Source organism: Natrix helvetica, assembly GCF_964273705.1.
Source record: "Natrix helvetica genome assembly, chromosome: 1".
Lineage (NCBI taxonomy): Eukaryota > Metazoa > Chordata > Lepidosauria > Squamata > Natricidae > Natrix > Natrix helvetica.
In genome coordinates, this window is record NC_138548.1 from 231,613,805 (window position 1) to 231,633,991 (window position 20,187).

The 20,187-nt window shown below is 39.9% G+C and overlaps 1 protein-coding gene across 1 annotated transcript in view; it reads right to left on the reverse strand.

Moving 5' to 3' along the window:
• The window catches only part of PITPNC1 (phosphatidylinositol transfer protein cytoplasmic 1), a 179,204-nt gene that overhangs the window by 53,274 nt on the left and 105,743 nt on the right, over positions 1–20,187 (reverse strand). Inside the window, exons 3-4 of the mRNA XM_081934410.1 lie at positions 11,420–11,508; positions 7,298–7,305 (exon numbers count right to left, since the gene is read on the reverse strand). Coding sequence (XP_081790536.1) covers positions 7,298–7,305; positions 11,420–11,508 — 97 coding nt within the window. The remainder of the gene's footprint in view (positions 1–7,297; positions 7,306–11,419; positions 11,509–20,187) is intronic.

The window sequence follows — 20,187 nt, forward strand, 5'->3', positions numbered from 1 at the left end:
AATTGTTTTATTTAGTATCCTAGTATGATTTGGGTTGATTGCTTATTTAGTATCCTATGATTATCACTAAGTATCTTATGATTTCTGATGAACATATCTTATGATGACTATGATACTGACTTATCACTTGTTGCTTGTATGTATACTGAGAGCTTATGCAAGCAGAAACAAATTCCTTGTGTGTCCAATCACACTTGACCAATAAAGAATTCTATGCTATTCTATGCTACACTACGTTACACTTCCATTATATGAAAGTTATCCAGATTACTTTTGGTTTGTCATTCATATATTTCTTTTAATAAGACTTATTAACTTACTTAATAATAATAATAATAATAACAACAACAACAACAACTTAATAATTTGTATATCCAGTGTAGCATCTTCTTCTATGTCATTCTTGCAGCATGTCATTTTTAAATCCATGTTCAGATCAGTCTGAGTCTTGTTCAGTAAAACTTGTTCCTCTTTCATAACATCTTTCAGTCTATCTTGTTTAACATAACAATCTATATAAGTACAAACATTCTTAAAATTAACTTCTGGGTTCATTGTTCAAAAATATCCTTTAATGCACCCAATGTTAAGATATGTTGCTCCATTCTGTGTTATTAAGTCAAATTCAAGTAGTCTTCTCTTTTAATTGTTATCTGTAACACCTTAGTCTCCTCCTAACATTTTTTTAAAAAGAGAATTCAAAACAAAAACAATTTTCCCATGGGCAGGATGGTTATAATTAATTCCAAAATCTTGTTTCAAATCTCTATGGACCCTTAGTCCATTTCTAGCTTTCTAGAATCCAAGTTCTAATCACCCTTTTGCTCTTTATTCCAAAAGAGAAAAAGAAATTAAACTTTGAATGTAACTTCTAATTTCTAAGGATTGAGGGAAACTCATCCAGTACTATAAAACGTGTCAACCCAAAGGTCCTAACAGCTGAAAAGTAGTTAACAAGCGATTTTAGTGATTAGAAAAGGAAGTATGCAAATCCAGTGTTCTTTTGAAAGGTATAACCATGATTTGAGTAAATTCGTTCAGCAGCTCTTGATTGAATGCAGTCATTGGCTAAACTTTAAGTGGATCCATCTTCATTTCTTCCCTAGAAATCCAAATCAAGGGCTAAGAGTTTTATGGAGTATAAAATAGGTTTCTTACTATTTCACAAAAAGTCTAATTCAACATTCTCTAGACATCCTAGATAATGTTTTTGTTAGGATATTAAAATTTAATAGTTGGAACAGTAAAGTGTATACTGGGCCAGAACACACAGCTGTAGTTGATTGGTTGGAGAGAGCTGGCTCCTGCATGAGGCAATCTATGATTGGTTGCTTGGGTGTAAAGGGAGTGTTCCCTCCCCCCCCCCTGCTTTTTTCTTATGATTTTTATTTATTTATTTATATAAAATTACAACATTGGTGAGGGGCCACTTATTCTTATAAGTCCCTCCTACTATTGCATTGTTTTGCTTAAATATTCATAATATGGCATTCATAAAATACTTTTGAATTATATACCCAACACTTTCAATGTAGTATTATAGGTCAATCAAGATGGTGAGGAACAGCAAAAATATTATTCTTCAAAGTTAGAAGGAAGTGTTATCCTAGATTTACAGATCCTGGATTAAGAGTTAATTTGCTTTCTGTGTATGAGTTGGTTCTCACTATATAGTGGAAAGATTGGTCAATATTGTTTTGTCTGGTCAGGAATTAAACAAGTGTTTTAAATTATGATGAAAGATTTTCTACATGTAACTTACAATGTGTGTGTGTGTGTGTGTTTTTTCTTTTCCCACTCTGTTTTTATGTTTTCTTTCTTTTTCTTCTTTAACTTTTTTTGTAATTAAAGCAAAGCAAAGAATAACATGATTTTCTGTTTCTATATTTGCATATTTCTTGGTGGCAGTAATGCTCTTCTTACTTTCATTATTTCTGGCAGTAAAGAATATGTACACAAATCATTAAAGTGCTGATGTTTTAGCATTTTAACTGGCTCATTGCAGCATAAAAACAGTTGTTTGTTATTATGCTATTTTTAAGAAAGGTAATGGGGTAACTGAGGTTTTTTTTTTAACATAAGAGCAGGAAATGAGTAAGCCTTACCCCTCAGGACAGCAAATAAATTCACATGATTTCCTGAGAATAGGGGGGGGGGGGAGAGAAAGAAACAGAGAAGCTGTGTGGTCTGTCCTTGTATATATCTGTTTTCTCCCGACTCTTTAAAAAAAGTAATACATATTACTCAACATGGGACTTAGAATAGAATAACAGAGTTGGAAGGGACCTTGGAGGTCTTCTAGTCCAATCCCCTGCCTAGGCAGGAAACCCTATACCATTTCAGACAAATGGCTATCCAACATCTTCTTAAAAATTTCCAGTGTTGGAACATTCACAACTTCTGGAGGCAAGCTGTTCCACTGATTAATTGTTCTAGCTGTCAGGAAATTTTTCCTCAGTTCTAAGTTGCTTCTCTCCTTGATTAGTTTCCACCCATTGCTTCTTGTTCTACCCTCAGGTGCTCTGGAGAATAGTTTGGTTCCTTCTTTTTTGTGGCAAACCCTGCCTCCAGTCCCCTAATCATCTTTGTTGCTCTTCTCTGCACTCTTTCTAGAGTTTCCACATCTTTTTTTACATTGTGGCGACCAAAACTGAATGCAGTATTCCAAGTGTGGCCTTACCAAGGCATTATAAAGTGGTATTAACATTTCACGTGATCTTGATTCCGTCCCTGTTTATGCAGTCTAGAATTGTGTTGGCTTTTTTGATAGCTGCTGCAAAAAATATTTCAGATTTAGTTTGGAAATCTAAGCTTTAGAGCACAAATCTCTATATTTTAGGCCAAATCTTACTTCATAGACACAATATTTCACAAAAATTTCACATTTTAAGCGTGAAAGTTCTGAAACACTGTGAGTTTGAACCCAGCCAGATTAGAATAAAAAGTGCAAGCATTTTGTCTGATATTCCAAGACAATTTATCAATTTTCTCTCCGACTACTTCATGTACCAATTTATATGCAAGAATCCATCAATAATGTTAGCTAGTAAGTGTAATCATACTGTTGAAATAAACACACTCTTTGAAGTTACAGTTTTTACCATGCAAGTTTATAGTTCAACTGACATTGTCAAATTACAGTTCTAAAGTAGCTGATTAAATTTTTCCATTGCCACAATAATGATTCATGGTGATCGAAAGCTACTTATGGTGCATATGATACATTCTAACTTCCAAGCGTCCTTGAGTAATGGTTAATATAAATGCGAAAGATAAACAGATCAGTCTTCCTCAATATGAAATTGAAACATCTAAATGGACAGCATGGTTCAACCTCCCACTTCTTTCAGAATGATAAGAAGAATAAATATATGAAACAGAAAAGGATCAAAACCAAATAAGAGTTAGAAAAAGTTGCTGGGTCAAAGGGAAACATAATTTGCATAATTCCTGGCATTTTCAGTTAATAGCTTTGGTTTGTATAACATATTATTAGTTGGATGAGATAGGTTGAGAGTCTGACTCAGAGCAAGGTAGTTCATGGTTTAATCTTATTTTTCAAAAGACATTTCTCTTCCATTTCCTTATTAGAGAAGTCCACAATTAACGACCTTTTGTTTAACAATCATTCTAAGTTACGACAGTGCTGAAGAAATGACTTATCTTCACACTTATAACCATTGCAGCATCCTCATGTTACAGGATCAAAATTTGGGTGTTTGGCAACCAGCATGTATTTATGAAAGTTGCAACATTTCCATTTGTGACTTTCCCAGACAACTTCCAATAAGCAAAGTCAATGGGGGAAGCTGGATTTGTTTAACATCTGGGTGAGTCATTTAATGACCCCAGTGGTTCTCTTAACAATTCTGGCAAAAAGGTCATAACATTGGGCATAATAGTTCAGCTATTAAATTAGTTCAGATCGGAACAAAAGTTCTAATTCCAATTGTAAGTCGAGGACTGTATATATTTTGAAAGAATACAAGAAATAGGTAGTACAAATAAGAAAATGAACTACAGATAGAGAAATATTATCTAGCCATTGCGAAATGGGCAGATAAACAACAAGGGTTAAGTATCATCAAGCTAATATATTTTAACACATCATTAGAAACTTATAGTAGTATATTTTATATCCAATTTTCTAGTCAAAATCCACAAGCCCATTAGATTTTAAGCTAAAAAAAATGTTTGGTTCATATTGTTCACATCATTGAAAGAAAACTATAGTAATGAATAATGCACTCCACCAATAATATAAATTATCAAATTAGAATATGGATTCTAAACCCAAATTTTGGATATGGTAAATTCCACATAGAAAATTACAGCTGCAGGAATGGTTTCCAATTAGCATTAAATTATGTTTAAATACTTAACTTTAGTTTTTGTTATTTAACAAAAAACTTTGCTATCAACCCCTGTTTAGCTACAAGTAGCAAATAATTCTGCTGAATGTATAGGCTATTAACTATATCTGATCTCATGGTAAGATATTCCAGACCACAGTTTTCCTCTGTAAGCCTTTATGATGCATTTGAAATTAAGTATATAATGTTACATAGATGATGCTCTTAAAAGATTGTCTCAGTTGTTCTTAGTGATGGTTCAGGAGAACAACTGTTAAGATTAAGGCAGCTTTCAAGATGCCTTTGGAAAACTTGGTCTGGGATAACCTGTTCAATGTGTGTTTGATGTCATATTTTTTATTAGTGTCCATGTTCTCAACAAATAACCTAGTTTAAGCAACCTTTAAAAGTAACTACTTCACTGATTATTCAGTTCCATAATTGCACATGTGCTTGCCCCCCAGTTTTATACAGATACCCTGAACAAAAGCAGGAATAAAAGAGATCTTATGGATCCACATGAGAAATGTTCTTAAGAGCAAAGGGCAGACTTACAAAAGAGTCAGAATTTTTGATAGCTAGCTCTGGTCAAAAGTCTTGCAGCAGCCCCTTCACCGGCATGCCAAACATTCTTAAAGAGCAGACCCAATTAAAAAGCCTTGGTGTGATTCACTATAATATGATAACTATTGTAGATCCACCTTTACTGAAAAACAGACACAGTTTGTTCTCTACCTGAGATGAATTAAAACAATGAGGCTGCAGCAGAGGTGGGTTGCTCCCAGTTCGGCCCGAATTGGGCGAACAGGTAGTAGTGGCGGTGGGAGATTCCGCCCACCGGCTTTTGCACAAGCACAAGCAAACTGGTAGTAAAAAAATTAGAAACCCACCACTAGACTGCAGCTAAAAATCCAGGACTACACATCAGCTTTATGTTGGTTTTTCAAGAAAGTAGATTCTTCCCATTCAAACTGCAGTTATGTTCACTAGGCATGAGAAAATGAATGCAGTAGAATTTCTGCTTTTTACATAACACAAGCATGGATATAGCTGTCTTAGTTACAGCTCCTACACATGAATCTGCTTTTCTGCTACTCTGCATTTGCTCAAGAGTAGCTGTATATCAACAGTGCAGGACCACATACGAGGGTTTATCTGTTTGCAAGAGGAAAGTACCTGTTGACAGTGCTGTTCCCTCTGTCCATAGAGAGATAATGGCTATTTTTACTGGACAAAATCAAGTTTTTCTGATATTTTTCATCCATTGGGACTTTATATCTACCTGTTTCTTCCTGCCCGCCTTCCCATTGCAGAATATTTTTAAACACATACAGCCTCTTGTCTTCAATAGTGAAAGCCTTGATGGTTCTCCTAATAATGTATTTTGTAATTACCTCAACAATAAAATGTCTTAAGCCACTATTGTTCGAAACAAATATTACAGATCATGTCCAGAAGAGGAAACATCCACAAGGAGAGAAAATAGCATTAGTTGTCCTGGGAATGCATCAAGGGAATAATTAATAAACTAAATATAACAAAGATGAGATTAAACTCTTATGTAAGTTCTCTTGGAGTCTCTAAGCATAAACAAATGTTATATCCCTATTGTAGACTATTTTAGGACTCCCAGGATTTGCCAGATCCGAGCTGAATAAATTTGGACAATTTCAGAGCAAAGAGATATAGTATTCTGTAGCGGTCTTTTAAGTTTTTTTGTACCACATATCTCTAGCCCTACAATGACTGGGTTCATTTTTGGATGACATTTTGTTAAAACCTCATGTTTAGCCATGTTAATTATCAAACCTCCTAACATGTGGAAGCAACCTTGTCTAGGCATGAAGCTTACCATTGGGATTGGCTACTACTTGGATAGAAGGCTCCCAAAGACCATAGGCAGGACTGGGATGTAAACAATAAAATCCCAGAAGACAGTATTAACAAACAGCTGCCAATACTGCTACCAAGAAATCTATATGGACCTTAGGACTATGTATGCTTCAAAAATAGTTCAGAAGAAGTGCTTCTACTCTGCGTGAGTTTGAGAAAAAGGTGTTGCTTGAAGAGCCGCATTAACTTTGAGGAGTGAATTTGTTACAGCTGACACAGACCTTTTCAGGCTCATTTTAATGAGCAACTGACAGATGTTTCATACATATTTGGTTCCACACAGGACTTCTGAATTATTCCTAAGTGCGCTTGGTGATAATAAACAAATGCAAGTAGTCAACATCAGAAGTTTGACTTAAGGACATCTTTACCTTTTGAATTTGTGAAGACCAATCTTCCCATCTTTTTACTTAAACTAGCTATGGAATTTTTTTTTTAGAATGTTGATCAAAACTTTATAGGGAAGGGTGTGCTTGCTACAGAAATATATTTCTACATGATTTGTTTCATAGGAGACAATGGAACAGAAATTGATTTTGCTCAGAATAGGGTACAGTATTTTTAAGTATGCTCTGTGTCTCTTCTGTCTTATACTGCCTAGTTCAGTTCTTATGTTTTCTGGGCACGGAGCCCATAATTGTTTAATTCTGTCTGGAGATTGCAGCATTTTCCAGGTACTGTATCAAGACAGATGGTTGTTTTATAAGTTAATGAAAGATAAAATGAAAAACTGTCTCTCTATTACTAGCAATAACAGCATATTAAACTTGTATATCTCTTTTTTATATATAAAGAGAGAAAGGTTTTTATTATTATTATTATTACAGCTACTGGGCAAAAATATATATCAAGCTTTGAAATTATTACATTTTTTATATCAGTGACATAACTGATAATATTAGAAGCACTATTCTTCTTCAGCTACATAAAAGGAGCAATCTGCTGTTGAATATCAGTATTTTTATTCTTTTAAAAAGCCAAGAATCTATTGTTTTGTTCTAATCATAGCTTTTAAATACTATTTAACATGACAAAGAAGAATCAGAACTTACCGTGTATTCTGATCCACATTCGGCCGATGGGAATAAAAGAAAAGGAAAAATAATGGCATAAAATTATTTCATTGTTCACATTGCTTCAATTAAAATGCAAAATACACTGCTAATTTTGATGCATGATACAAAGCCTTAAGAATCATATGGGTTGAACATAATTCAAAGGGGCACTATTTGCAATTGTTCAATAATGAATGGGTAGAGAAATTATTGGAAATTGTGAACTGAACTTGATGGGTGTCATTCTCACATAATTTTGCTTTTCAGCTTCCCTGCTCTTAATGAAATGTTAGTTACAGAATTGTTTGAATGTCTGTATTGTATATGTGTGTGTTCATGTACGTACATATACACCAAACAAATTATACGCTTTTTATTTTATCTTAAATGCATATAAGTTGTTCAAAATTTTACTGGAAAATCAATTGAATTAATATATCAAGAATATCCCCAGGGTTCCAATCAGCAAACTGCATAGTAATTCAAGATAGAGTCAAATGCTAGAGTATCAAAGCATTGTGAATTTGTGTCAAATGCTATCTTAATAATGACAAATGTGAGTCAGGCATAGTCCTTAAAGCAGGGATGTCAAACTCATGTCGTCATGTGACGTATCATAACTTTTCCCACCTTCTCTAAAATGGGGGTGGACGTGGTCAGCGCATGACGCATCTGGCCCATGGGCCGCAAGTTTGACACCCCTGCCTTAGAGGATTGAAACCACCATTCCATGTCACCATTTAATTAATTTAATTTAAATTATTACAGTTTTTGCCCAATAAATTATTCAGTTTTGTATAAATTAAAATTGTTGACAATAATGATATTTATCTACAAATATGTGTGTACTTCTTTGTGATGGAATGTTATGGATTATATCAAAATCAAGGGAAATATAAAAAACTGTGCAGGTGTATATGTAAGAGAATTTTAACCATGCAGTCTCCCGCAACAAATACAACAGAGGAAACTGAATTTAAAAAGATTGCTCCAAAATGTCTTACCAATTTATAATTTTTCTTAACAGCATACACTTTGGAGGGCAAGGGAATGATTAAGCTTCCCATTATAAATAAGCACGGAGAACATAACAAGCTTGCCCCAAACAACTGCAAAACACTTGTTAGAGAAGGTTATATTTTGTTAATCCTGTTTTATCTGTGAGAATAATTGCCTTCTTTTGGGAAAGTAGATACGAGAGTTTGGGATGAAGAACCGGACATGAAAGCTAAAATGGCACCATATAAGACAACTAAATTCATGGGATACAGCAAAAATCCCTTGAGATTCATCTATCCAAAGTTCTTTTCCTCTGACTGACAACTGCTCTCCAAGGCTCTACTCTCAGGCAGAAGCCTTCCATGATACCTCCTCCATTTTTAATTTGTAAACTGGAGAAGTCAGTGTGTGCTCTACCACTAGGCTACCTTCCCTTTTTCCAGTGGAGGGATCTTGGAGATGGTGCTGGTGCAGTTGGAAATTCTTATGAGATGGAACCCCAAGGATAGTTCCACACAGCAATCTAAAAAGAGTAGAACAACAGAACCCAAGGAGATCATTTCTGTCCCTGGAGAGTAGTCAGGGCTTCATTGTGGCTCTTCGGGAATCTACACATCTCACAACTCTGGCTTCCCTTCAGGCAGCACAATTCTCCAATTCCCTGTTAGCTCAAAGTTAGAGCACGTTTGTTCTCCTCCTCTGGTGCCAAAGAAACTCTAAGGTGCCAGGAGAAATATGCCCTTGACATTTTACCTCAGATGGCAGAAGTGAGAGCAGGGTTTTTATTTTTTACAAGAACACTGGGTATGCCCTAGACATGCCAAGCAATTTTCAGATAGGCATGGGAAGAGAGCAAACTGAGCCCTGGTACCATAAACAATAATTTGTAGCCGTATGACTAATTTGTGTTCAGCTTGCCTCTCCAGTTAGCAAAAGTTCTAATTATGAAGAATGGCAACTTGTCCTTGGATGAACTGAATGAAGCAGTGCCTGATCCTTGTAACCCTTACTAAATAATATCCCTGGTGTAATACAGCTATTAGGTTAACTATGAAAGAAATCAGCTGGAGCAACCAGGTGAATTATCAAACCTACTTCACAATTTTATGTAGTGCATTACTTAAGTAGCAGTGAAAAGAGTTGGGGAATGGTATCTAGCAAAGACTAGACCAAGAAACAAAAATATGGGCAGTCATTATTTTTAAAGGGATTAGGGCAGTGGTGAAATTCAAATGTTTTTACTACTGGTTTTGTGGACGTGGCTTGGTGGGCGTGGCAGGGGAAGGATACTGCAAAACCTCCATTCCCACCACATTCTGGGGCCAGCCAGAGGTGGTATTTGTCAGTTCTCTGAACTATTCAAAATTTCCGCTACCGGTTCTCCAGAACCTGTCAGAACCTGCTGGATTTCACCCCTGGATTAGGGAGTTTTCTAATCTGTAACTTATAAAACTTTCACTTATGAAGGGGAAATAAACAACAAGGACCGGAGGACTACCTGTGAATTTGTATTATAAAAATAACAGTTATGTGTGGTACTTTTAAGGCTATGAAATGTACTAGAGAATAAGCCAGCTTTTTTCAATGACAGGCAATCCTCGATTTACAACCATTCATTAAGCCACTGTTCAAAGTCACAAAGGCACTGAAAAACCTGCAGCTGAAATGGGAGCTAGAAGGCAGCCTGACAACTCCAGAATTTTTTTTTAAAAAGAAATAATTTTATTACAAGCAAAGATAAGATTGCTCACACTGAACATATAGTAAAAAAAAAAGAGAGATAAACATAGGTAGTCCTTGAGTTACAACTACAGTTGAGACCAGAATTTCAGCTGCTAAGTAAAGTAGTTGTTAAATGAATCATGTCCAATTTTATGACCTTTTTTGCCATGGTCATTAAGCAAATCACTGCAGTTTAGTGACCCATGTGGTCATTAAGCAAATTTGCCTTCCCCCATTAACTATGTATTTGCCAGAAGCCAGCTGGGAAAGTTGTAAATGGCATGGCTCCAGAATGCTGCAACTGTCATAAATATGTATTTATGCGCTGACATTTCAATCACGTAATTGTGGGGATGCTATGATAGTTATAAGTGCAAGGAATGGTTGTAAGTTACTTTTTTGAGTGCCACAGTAACTTTGAATGGTTTTAAGTCAAAGACTACCTGTAGTCTATAATAAAATAACTCAGTCTTGCCTGAGGGAATCCCTTCTTATCTGGCCATCTAAAAAAAAAAAAAACCTCAAATCTTCTCTGTTTCTATTGGCTCTCAGGGATCAGGTGATTACTAATGGGCACAGGAGGATGCCCATGTGCTATTTAAAGGGGCGACAGCTCCAGTTTCTTGAACCAAAACAGGAGTGAAGTCTAAAATTCAGCTACCCAGGAGGGTCTCCAGTGACGGGCCTTAATGCAGTTTCTATATTGGGGGTGGGAGGGGGAGAAGTTAAGAACTGAAATGAGAGCAGGTAGTTTTGGGGATGGGAAAAAAATCTATTTTCATTCATAATCTGCAACCCCCACTCTAAAAAATGCCCCTCTTTTTTACATTTGCATATCTTTTTATATTTGCACAGGACATGGAAAAGAATCAAGTGATGCAAATCAGTCATTAGAAATTCAATCTTCAGAGTCAGCTGGAGTCAGTCAGAATTCCACCCTGCTGCTACTATCCTTCTTGTGCTCATTCTTGAACAAAGGAATTCCGAGGGAAGGCTTCGGCTAAAGTTCCATTCTATTAATTTGTCTAAATAGAATCCATGATTTCCCATTTCGCCGCAGAGGTTAATTAATTCAGCAGTGTTGTATATCAACTGTCACTGCCATTATAAAAAGTCACCGTGATTATTTTACTTAACACCAACCTCCAATCTAATTGTCCCTCTGTGTAGACTTTGCATGTCATTTCCCTCTGATTTAACTGCTCACAATTCTAAACCTGAACAAATAATATGTGTATACCCAACTGAAAATTAATATGCATTGGATGGAGCATTTAGTCTCTAACATATTAAATGGTAATAACACTTTTAATCCAAGATAGAATAGCAGAATGATGTAACAACTGAAATAATTAAAACATCTACATTCTTTACCATCAAAACCCCCTTAAAACATACCTGTAATTGTATATGGGTAGTAGTTCCATGCCTTCTCTGTGACGTAAAATATTTTGGGGACAACAGCTCTTGCCCAGCTTGGAAGTTTGCTACAAGAAAAACAAAAGCTTGAATCACAAATACAATCCACCCTGTTAATTTCCCTAATGAATAATAATTAGTAGATGACATAAAGTTGTATTAAGGCTAAAGACAGATTGCAATAGACTTATATATGGCTTCATAGTTCTGAACAACCCCCTGTAAGTGGTTTACAGAGTCAGCATATGGGTCCAACAATCTGGGTCCTCATCGACCTCAGAAGGATGGAAGGCTGAGTCAACCTTGAGCTGGTAAGGATTGAACTGCTGGCAGTGGGCAGTAAGTTAGCGTGCAGTACTGTATTGTCGCACCAAGAGCTGCACTGCATTGTATGACTCTTGGTGGTGGTGCAGATCTATATTTTAATGCCCAGAGCTGTTTGAAAGAAGATAGGTGGAAAATTAATTAAACAAACAAACAAACAACTATGCATTTCTTACTAAACATTACAAAACGAAAGCCTTAATTTGTCCATGTTTCTCATTCACACCTTTAGAACTTGGGCAGTAGTGCCACAAGAAGATGTGTCTTCCCAACGGGACGTGTTGCAGTTATAAATTGGGAGATTGTTGTCCATACGTAGCAGCCTTTCTTTTTTTCACAGTGATAACTGCTCAAAATGTATCTTTGAAGCTTGGTTTTAAACAGCCATAAAACGGGATTATTTTTCCCAGTGTCACCATTCAGTAAATATAGTTTGAAATGCAGTTTTATAGTTTTTCTGTCAGCAAGACACAAGTGATTTGGCCACTCCCGTTTCCTGGCCTTTTTTCCTAGCCTACACCTGGGCTTTCCCATGATTTATTCATTTTTTAATTTATTTATAAATTTCATCTTCAGGCTGGAGTTTTTGGCTTAAAGCGTGGTCGGAGCTGCCGTCTTTCTATAAATCTTGGTAGGGGTGTGTGGAATGCTGGCGTTGTTTCAGTAAGTGGATTGATTGGCTGTGTGATTGTATCATGATTGGTAGATTGGTGCTGATTAGTGCCAGCTGTGTGTCCGTTGTTTTGTGTTGTAACGGCCTGGGTGGTGGGTGGGGCTCGTTTGTTGACTAGGGCTGGTTTCCAGATGTCTGGCAGGCAGGAGGCATCATCACATTTATTCATGTTGTGGGGGTGTTTCTCTATTTCGATAGCTTCCATAATTATTCTCTTCTTGAAGTGTTCAGTTTTGGAGATTAATTTGGTTCCTTCAAAATTAATTTCATGTCCTGTAGCTTTAAGGTGCTGGAAAAGGGAGGAAGTTTTTTCTTTTTTTCTTACTGCGTTCTTGTGTTGTGCGATGCGTGCATTTATTCTCCTGTTCGTTTGTCCTATGTATGTTGCCAGGCAGATTTTGCATGGTATTTCGTACACTCCTTGGTTTTCTAGCTGGATCTTGTCTTTGGGGTTTCTTAAGATGTTGGCTATTTTTTGGTCAGTGTTGAAGGCTGTCTTGATATTGTGCTTGTGGAGAATTTTGCTGATTTTATCTGTGGTGCCTTTGATGTAAGGGAGGAGGGTGATGCCGTTGTCCTGTTCTGTGTCTCGGTTTTTGGAGGGAGTCTCCCTTTGGATTAGGTTGGTAACTGTTTTTCTTTGGAATCCGTTGGAGATTAATACATTTGTGAGAGTATAATATTCAGTTTTCAGGTGGTCTTTGTCGGCTAGGTGTTTGGTTCTGGAGATGAGGGTCTTGGCTACAGAGTTGATCTGTGCAGGGTAGTGATGGGATTATGCGTTTAAGTAACGGTTGGTGTGTGTTTTTTTCCGGTAGATGGTGTGTCCTAGGGAGCCTTTGGTTTTTTTGTAGATTAGGACGTCCTGAAAGGGAAGTTGGTTGTTTGCTTCAATTTCCATAGTGAATTGTATTTTGGGGTGCAGGCTGTTGAGATGTGTGAGGAAGTTGTCCAGCTGGCTCCATAGGCTCACCTCTACAGAATCTTGCCAAATTCCTTGCCAAACAACTCCGACCCTATGCAGAATCCGTCACCTCATACGTACAAAACTCACTCCCCTTCATAGAAACCTGCCATCGATGGGAGAAGCATCAGAGGGGGTTCGGGAGTTCATGGCTTCCATGACAGCCATGGACCTGACTCAAATGATTCAGGGCCCGACACATGAGGGAGGACACACTCTGGACCTTGTTTTTGTCTCTGGCCAGTGGCTGAGTGATCTGGGAGGAGGGGACTTAACCATCACTCCCCTGTCATGGTCAGATCACTCACTCCTTCGTCTTGACTTCCCTGGTGCTACCTCCCGCTGCGGGGAGGCGGAACCGGAAAGTACCAGATGGTTCCGCCCCAGGCGCCTGATGGAACCTGATAGGTTCCAGACGGAGCTTGGGCCACCTCCTGTAACCTTGACCCGCCCCCGGGTAGAGGACCTGGTGGTCGCGTGGAATAATGCGACTACCGGGGCCTTGAACCGGGTGGCGCCTTTGCGGCCTCTCCGGCGGCAACGATCCACCCTGGCCCCTTGGTTTACCGAGGAACTAAGGGTGATGAAATGCCGCAAGAGACGTCTAGAGAGTCGTTGGAGATCCTCTCGCTCCGAATTTGATCGAACACAGGCACGAGCCCATTTAAGGACGTACCTTGTGGCATTGAGAGTGGCCAAACGCCAATATTGTACCACTCTCATTGCATCCGCGGAGAACCGCCCTGCCGCCCTGTTTCGGGTGTCCCGCTCCCTCTTGTTTCAGAGGCCGCGGGAGGCCCCTCTACAGGGCAGGGCAGAGGAATTTGGTAAATATCTGCAGGATAAAATCGCTCAAATCCGGAGGGATTGGGTCCCTGTCAGTGGTCCAATGGAGACGTCCATGGCGAGTCTTGAGGAATCGATCTGGGAGGAGTTTGACTTGGTTGCCATCGAGGATTTGGACAGAATGCGTAGACGACTGCGACCCACCACATGTTTATTGGACCCGTGCCCCTCCTGGCTTGTACTGGCATCCTGGGAGGTTACACGAGACTGGCTCCTGGGCCTAGTGAATGCTTCGTTGAGCGAGGGGTCTCTCCCGGCCGCCTTGAAAGAGGCGGTGGTGAGACCCTTGCTCAAGAAGCCTTCCCTGGACCCTTTGGAGCTGGCCAATTATCGTCCTGTCTCCAACCTTCCCTTTTTGGCAAAGGTTGTAGAGAGTGTGGTGGCCTACCAGTTTCCACGTCATCTGGAGGAAAATGATTATCTAGACCCGCGCCAGTCCGGCTTCCGCCCCGGTCACAGCACGGAGACGGCCTTGGTCGCGTTGGTGGATGATCTCTGGAGGGCCAGAGATAGAGGTTGTTCCTCTATCCTGGTCCTATTAGACCTCTCGGCGGCTTTTGATACCATCGACCATGGTATCCTGCTGCGCCGGCTGGAGGGGTTGGGGGTCCGGGGCACCGTTTTGCGGTGGTTCGGCTCCTACCTTTCTGGCCGGACGCAGCGTGTGTTGGCAGGAGAAGAGAGGTCGACCCTACGCCCCCTTACTTGTGGGGTGCCACAGGGGTCGGTCCTCTCGCCACTCCTGTTCAACACATATATGAAGCCGCTGGGTGAGATCATCCGTGGTTTCGGGGTGGGATACCACCTGTACGCTGATGATACTCAGCTGTACTTTTCCACCCCGAACCACCCCAACGAGGCCATCGAAGTGATGTCCCGGTGTGTGGAAGCCGTACGGATCTGGATGGATGACAACCGACTCAAGCTCAACCCCTCCAAGACGGAGTGGCTGTGGGTACCAGCTCCCCGGTTCAGCCAATTAACTCCATCATTGGCCATTGGGGGCATTCAACTTGCCCCCGTGGAGCGGGCGCGCAATTTGGGCATCCTCCTGGATGACCATGTGACAGCCGTGGCAAGGGGGGCGTTCCACCAGGTTCGCCTGGTGTGCCAATTGCGCCCCCTACTGGACCGGGACGCCTTACGCACAGTCACTCATGCGCTGGTGACGTCTCGCTTGGACTACTGTAACGCTCTCTACATGGGGCTTCCCTTGAAATGCACCCGGAGGCTACAGTTGGTCCAGAACGCAGCCGCGCGGGTAATTATGGGGAGTACTAGGTACTCCCATGTGACACCGTTCCTGCGCGAGCTGCACTGGCTTCCTGTGGTCTATCGGGTGTGTTTCAAGGTTTTGATAACAATCTTTAAAGCGCTCCATGGCTCAGGACCTAGTCACTTGCGGGATCGTATTCTGCCCCATACATCCCTGCGACCAATCCGCTCGCACAGAGAGGGCCTCCTCCAGGTGCCGTCCACTAGACAGTGTTGGGGGGCGGTGCCTAGGAGTAGAGCCTTCTCTGTGGCGGGCCCAGCCCTGTGGAATGACCTCCCTCCGGATATTAGGAATACCTCTGACCTCCGCTCCTTTCGTATTAAGCTTAAGACCCACCTATTCCAAGTAGCTGGCCTGGCTCAACTTTGATCTAACCATATCGCTCCTGACGGGTTTTTAATTGGGTATTTTAATTATATTTAATTATTTAGGGGTTTTTTAATCACTGTATTCTAATTGTTTTTTATTCATCAGCCGGCCTCCTCCTTGTGTATGTCTCGGTATATGTCTCTGTTATATGTTTGTTTTGTCCACATATTTATTTCATATGTTTCATTGTACGCCGCCCCGAGTCCTTCGGGAGAGGGTGCGGCTAAGAAATAAATATTTATTTATTATTTATTAAACAATAAAGAAATAAAACCTACAACCCAGCAACCTACTTGTGAGCTTCGATGTCATATCCCTCTTCACCCAAGTGCCTATAAAAGAAGCCTTGACAGCTATCCAGAACAAACACAACTCCCCTAAACACATCCTGGACTTGACCAACCACTGCCTAACCAACACATACTTCATCCATAATGGACAAAGATACAAGCAGATAGAAGGAACACCCACACATCTGAACAGCCTACACCCCAAAATACAATTCACTATGGAAATAGAAGCAAACAACCAACTTCCCTTTCTGGATGTCCTAATCTACAAAAAACCCAATGGCTCCCTAAGACACACCATCTACCGGAAAAAAACACACACCAACCACCACTTAAACGCACAATCCCATCACCACCCTGCACAGATCAACTCTGTAGCCAAGACCCTCATCTCCAGAACCAAATGCCTAGCCGACAAAGACCACCTGAAAACTGAATTACACACTCTCATAAATGTATTAATTTCCAATGGATTCCAAAGAAAAACAATTACCAACCTAATCCAGAGGGAGACTCCCCCAAAAAACCGAGACACAGAATAGGACAACGGTAAGAAAAAAAGAAAAAAACTTCCTCCCTTTTCCAGCACCTTAAAGCTACAGGACATAAAATTAATTTTGAAGGAACCAAATTAATCTCCAAAACTGAACACTTCAACAAGAGAATTATTATGGAAGCTATCAAAATAGAGAAACACCCCCACAACATGAATAAACGTGACGATGCCTCCCACCTGCCAGACATCTGTAAACCAGCCCTGGTAAACAAATGAGCCCTACCCTCCACCCAGGCCGTTGCAACACCAAACAACAATGGACACACAGTCAGCACCAATCAGCACCAATCTACCAATCATGATACAGTCATACAGCCAATCAATCCACTTACTGAAACCGCCAGCACTCCACATACCCCCACCAAGATTTATAGAAAGACGGCAGCTCCGACCACGCTTTAAGCCAAAAACTCCAGCTTGAAGATGGCGAGTGAGACCTCGCTGAAACGTTGCCAAGACAATCTCAATCTTACACGGGAAAAGACCTGAATACAACAAGACCAGCATACCTACACCCGTGAAAATCTATGAAAACACACACACACACACACACACACACACACACGTTTGCCCCAAGGTCTTTAGGCCCCCACGAACAGATAGGGATGGGGCCAACCTCACATTGGGAGGGGGCAAGATGTTCCAGAAGGCAGGTGATCTCCTCCCCTACTTAACTTTTTCTAATAAGTCAGTTACTTACTATAACAAATTCATACTTCAGGTATCAATTATCTATCATCTATCATCTATCTATCTGTCTGTCTGTCTGTCTGTCTGTCTGTCTGTCTGTCTGTCTATCTATCATCTATCTATCAGCCAAATACCAGTCCCTCATCACGAAATCTCCAGAACCTTAAAACCTACAAACTTGAAATTTGACATGTATGTTGGCTTCTAGGTGCTAACTAAGAAAGGATTTTTAAAAAATGACTACCAGATCATTAGTATTTCTCATACAGTAATTAACACGCTCTGATGCTAAGGAGTTTTACTCCCCCTCCCCACCTGAAAAGAACTCTGTTCTGACTGCCAGTTGCCTCATATACCGTTACCTCAGTTCAAACTGGCAGATGTTCCACTCCTCCATTCAGGAGTGGTCTGGGGCTCCTTACAGTACTAAATGTTGGTACCTTACCAAAATGTCTATGCCTTCCACCTATAGAACTGCTTCCGGACTCAAGGCGATCGGAGTGAGAATCCCTTATGTGTTTCAATCACCGATCACCACAGAGCCAATGAATTGAACTGGAGAGAACTGGATTTTTCCTGCATTGCCCAATCACATAGTTTCGTCACGAAGCACGCGTATCCAGTTAGTATATTACAAATGAGTAAAGGACCAAAATAAATATCCTATGCTGTTTTCCCAAAAATAAGACCTCCACAGATAATAAGCTCAATCGGGCTTTTGAGGGCATGCACTAAAATAAACCCTCCCCCGAAAATAAGCCCTCCCTAAAAATATTGCAATACAGCAGCAGCCATGAAGTGACAACACTTGTCGCCTCCTGCACCTCAAAAATAATAAAACCTCCCTGAAAATAAGGCCAAGTGCTTCTTTCAGGATCAAAAGAAAAAAAGACCCTGTCTTATTTTCGGGGAAACACGGTGTTAAAATGAAAATGTTCTGATTATTTTTCAAATATGAGTTGTACGTTTTAGAACTCAACCCTTTTTCTTCATCTAAATAATCACACCAGTATTCCTATACTACATAATGTTTAGGCGCTGTATAATCCCTGAATAATGAACAACAGCAAAAGTACAGCCCGGTAGCATTTTTCTGATTAACGATCCAAGATGTTAGCTTTGTATTGCACCCTAATAACTTTTAAGGTTTACTTTGCTCTCCCAATTCTAAAGTTGTTTTCTTATTATCAAGTGGTGGCTGAATGAGTGATGATACTCCTAACATGGGAAAAAATGCAGTCTGCTAGCATGCTGACGTCAGTATAAATCCTTCTCATATGCTGGTAAGGATCCAGCAGAGAGCAGGGAGGATGATAAAGAGATAGGTGGCAAACCCTACAGGAATTGGATTATGGTTAGCTTAAAAAGAAGATGAATAAGGTTCGGTTCAAATATGCCCAAACCCCAGAACAGGGAATTTTGCCAGACAATGTGAAAAATGGAGGTAGTCAATGAGTTGGGACATGCTTACTAACTGGATGCATAGAAAATGTGGGGGCAGGGCTACTGCGCATGGGGAACATTTCCTCATGCATTCACTGAGCAAAGAAAAAGTAGCAATGTGTTTTCCAAACATAAAAAGTATTTTGGTTGGGATGGGGGGGGGCAATCATGATTGCCTTTATCGTCAGATGCTATTATGTGAGTATAATCTTGAGAGGTATCCAGAAGTGCCATTTAGTGTACAATGCAACAGTGAAATTATTATCCCTTCTGCACTGCTAGTGTCCACATTAAAGAAAAAAGACTTCACTTATTCATTTAAACAGATTTATGTGATTTCTCAGTATCACTTGAATGCACTGCGGTGACCAGCATATGGAGATCTGGAAAAGCAAGGATGTCAGTCTTAATACCAAGTGCAGAATAATAAATGCTATTGTTTTTTCTGTAACTACCTAGTTTTAAAAACTGGATAATGAAAGCACAGATGGAAATTAAATTCCTTCAAATTATGGATATGGATATTGCTACTGTACAGAGCTTAGACACAAAGGGAGGGAGGGAGGGAGGGAGGGAGGGAGGGAGGGAAAGAGAGAGCGAGAGAGAGCGAGAGAGAGCGAGAGAGAGCGAGAGAGCGAGAGAGCGAGAGAGAGAGAGAGAGAGAATAGCATCAAGAAATAAATGCTATGTATACCAAGCTCAGGCTCTTTTATTTTGGTCATATCATTTATTCAAATTCCTTAAATTAACTATGCTAAGAATGGAGGTGCTAGAAAATGAAACTGGCTAAAACCACACTGGATAGAGAGCATCAACAAGATTCTGGTTTAAATTTAGAGATATTAAACCAAGTTGTAAACTATCAAAAGCAGAAGAAAACTAATGAAGTTATAAATAACTGAAGAAAAAAAGAGAAAGCAAGAATGTGCCTCCCACACAATTAATTCTAGGTAACTTACAATTCTAAAAGAATAACATTATCAAAACCAGTCCACCATACTGTGTATGTATTGGCAGGACCAAAAACTTCCCAGTAAAATGCTGACTGCCTTATATGGTGCTCAGCCCTCTGAAAGCCCTGCAGAAAAGCGCGCAATTTGCTGCTTTTTAAAATCAGAACAGGTTAAGGGTCACCCAGACCTACAGGCCTACTACTCTTCAGTTAGGCACCAACATTGCCAAGATCATCCTCCAGGCTTCCTTATTTCCTTGGGACAGAGGTGTGGGAAGGACACGTTAGCATGCCTTCTTGGGCTAGCCACATATTGGTTAGGCGGGTCCAGAAGTGGGTTCCTACTGGTTCGGACCAGTTCAGG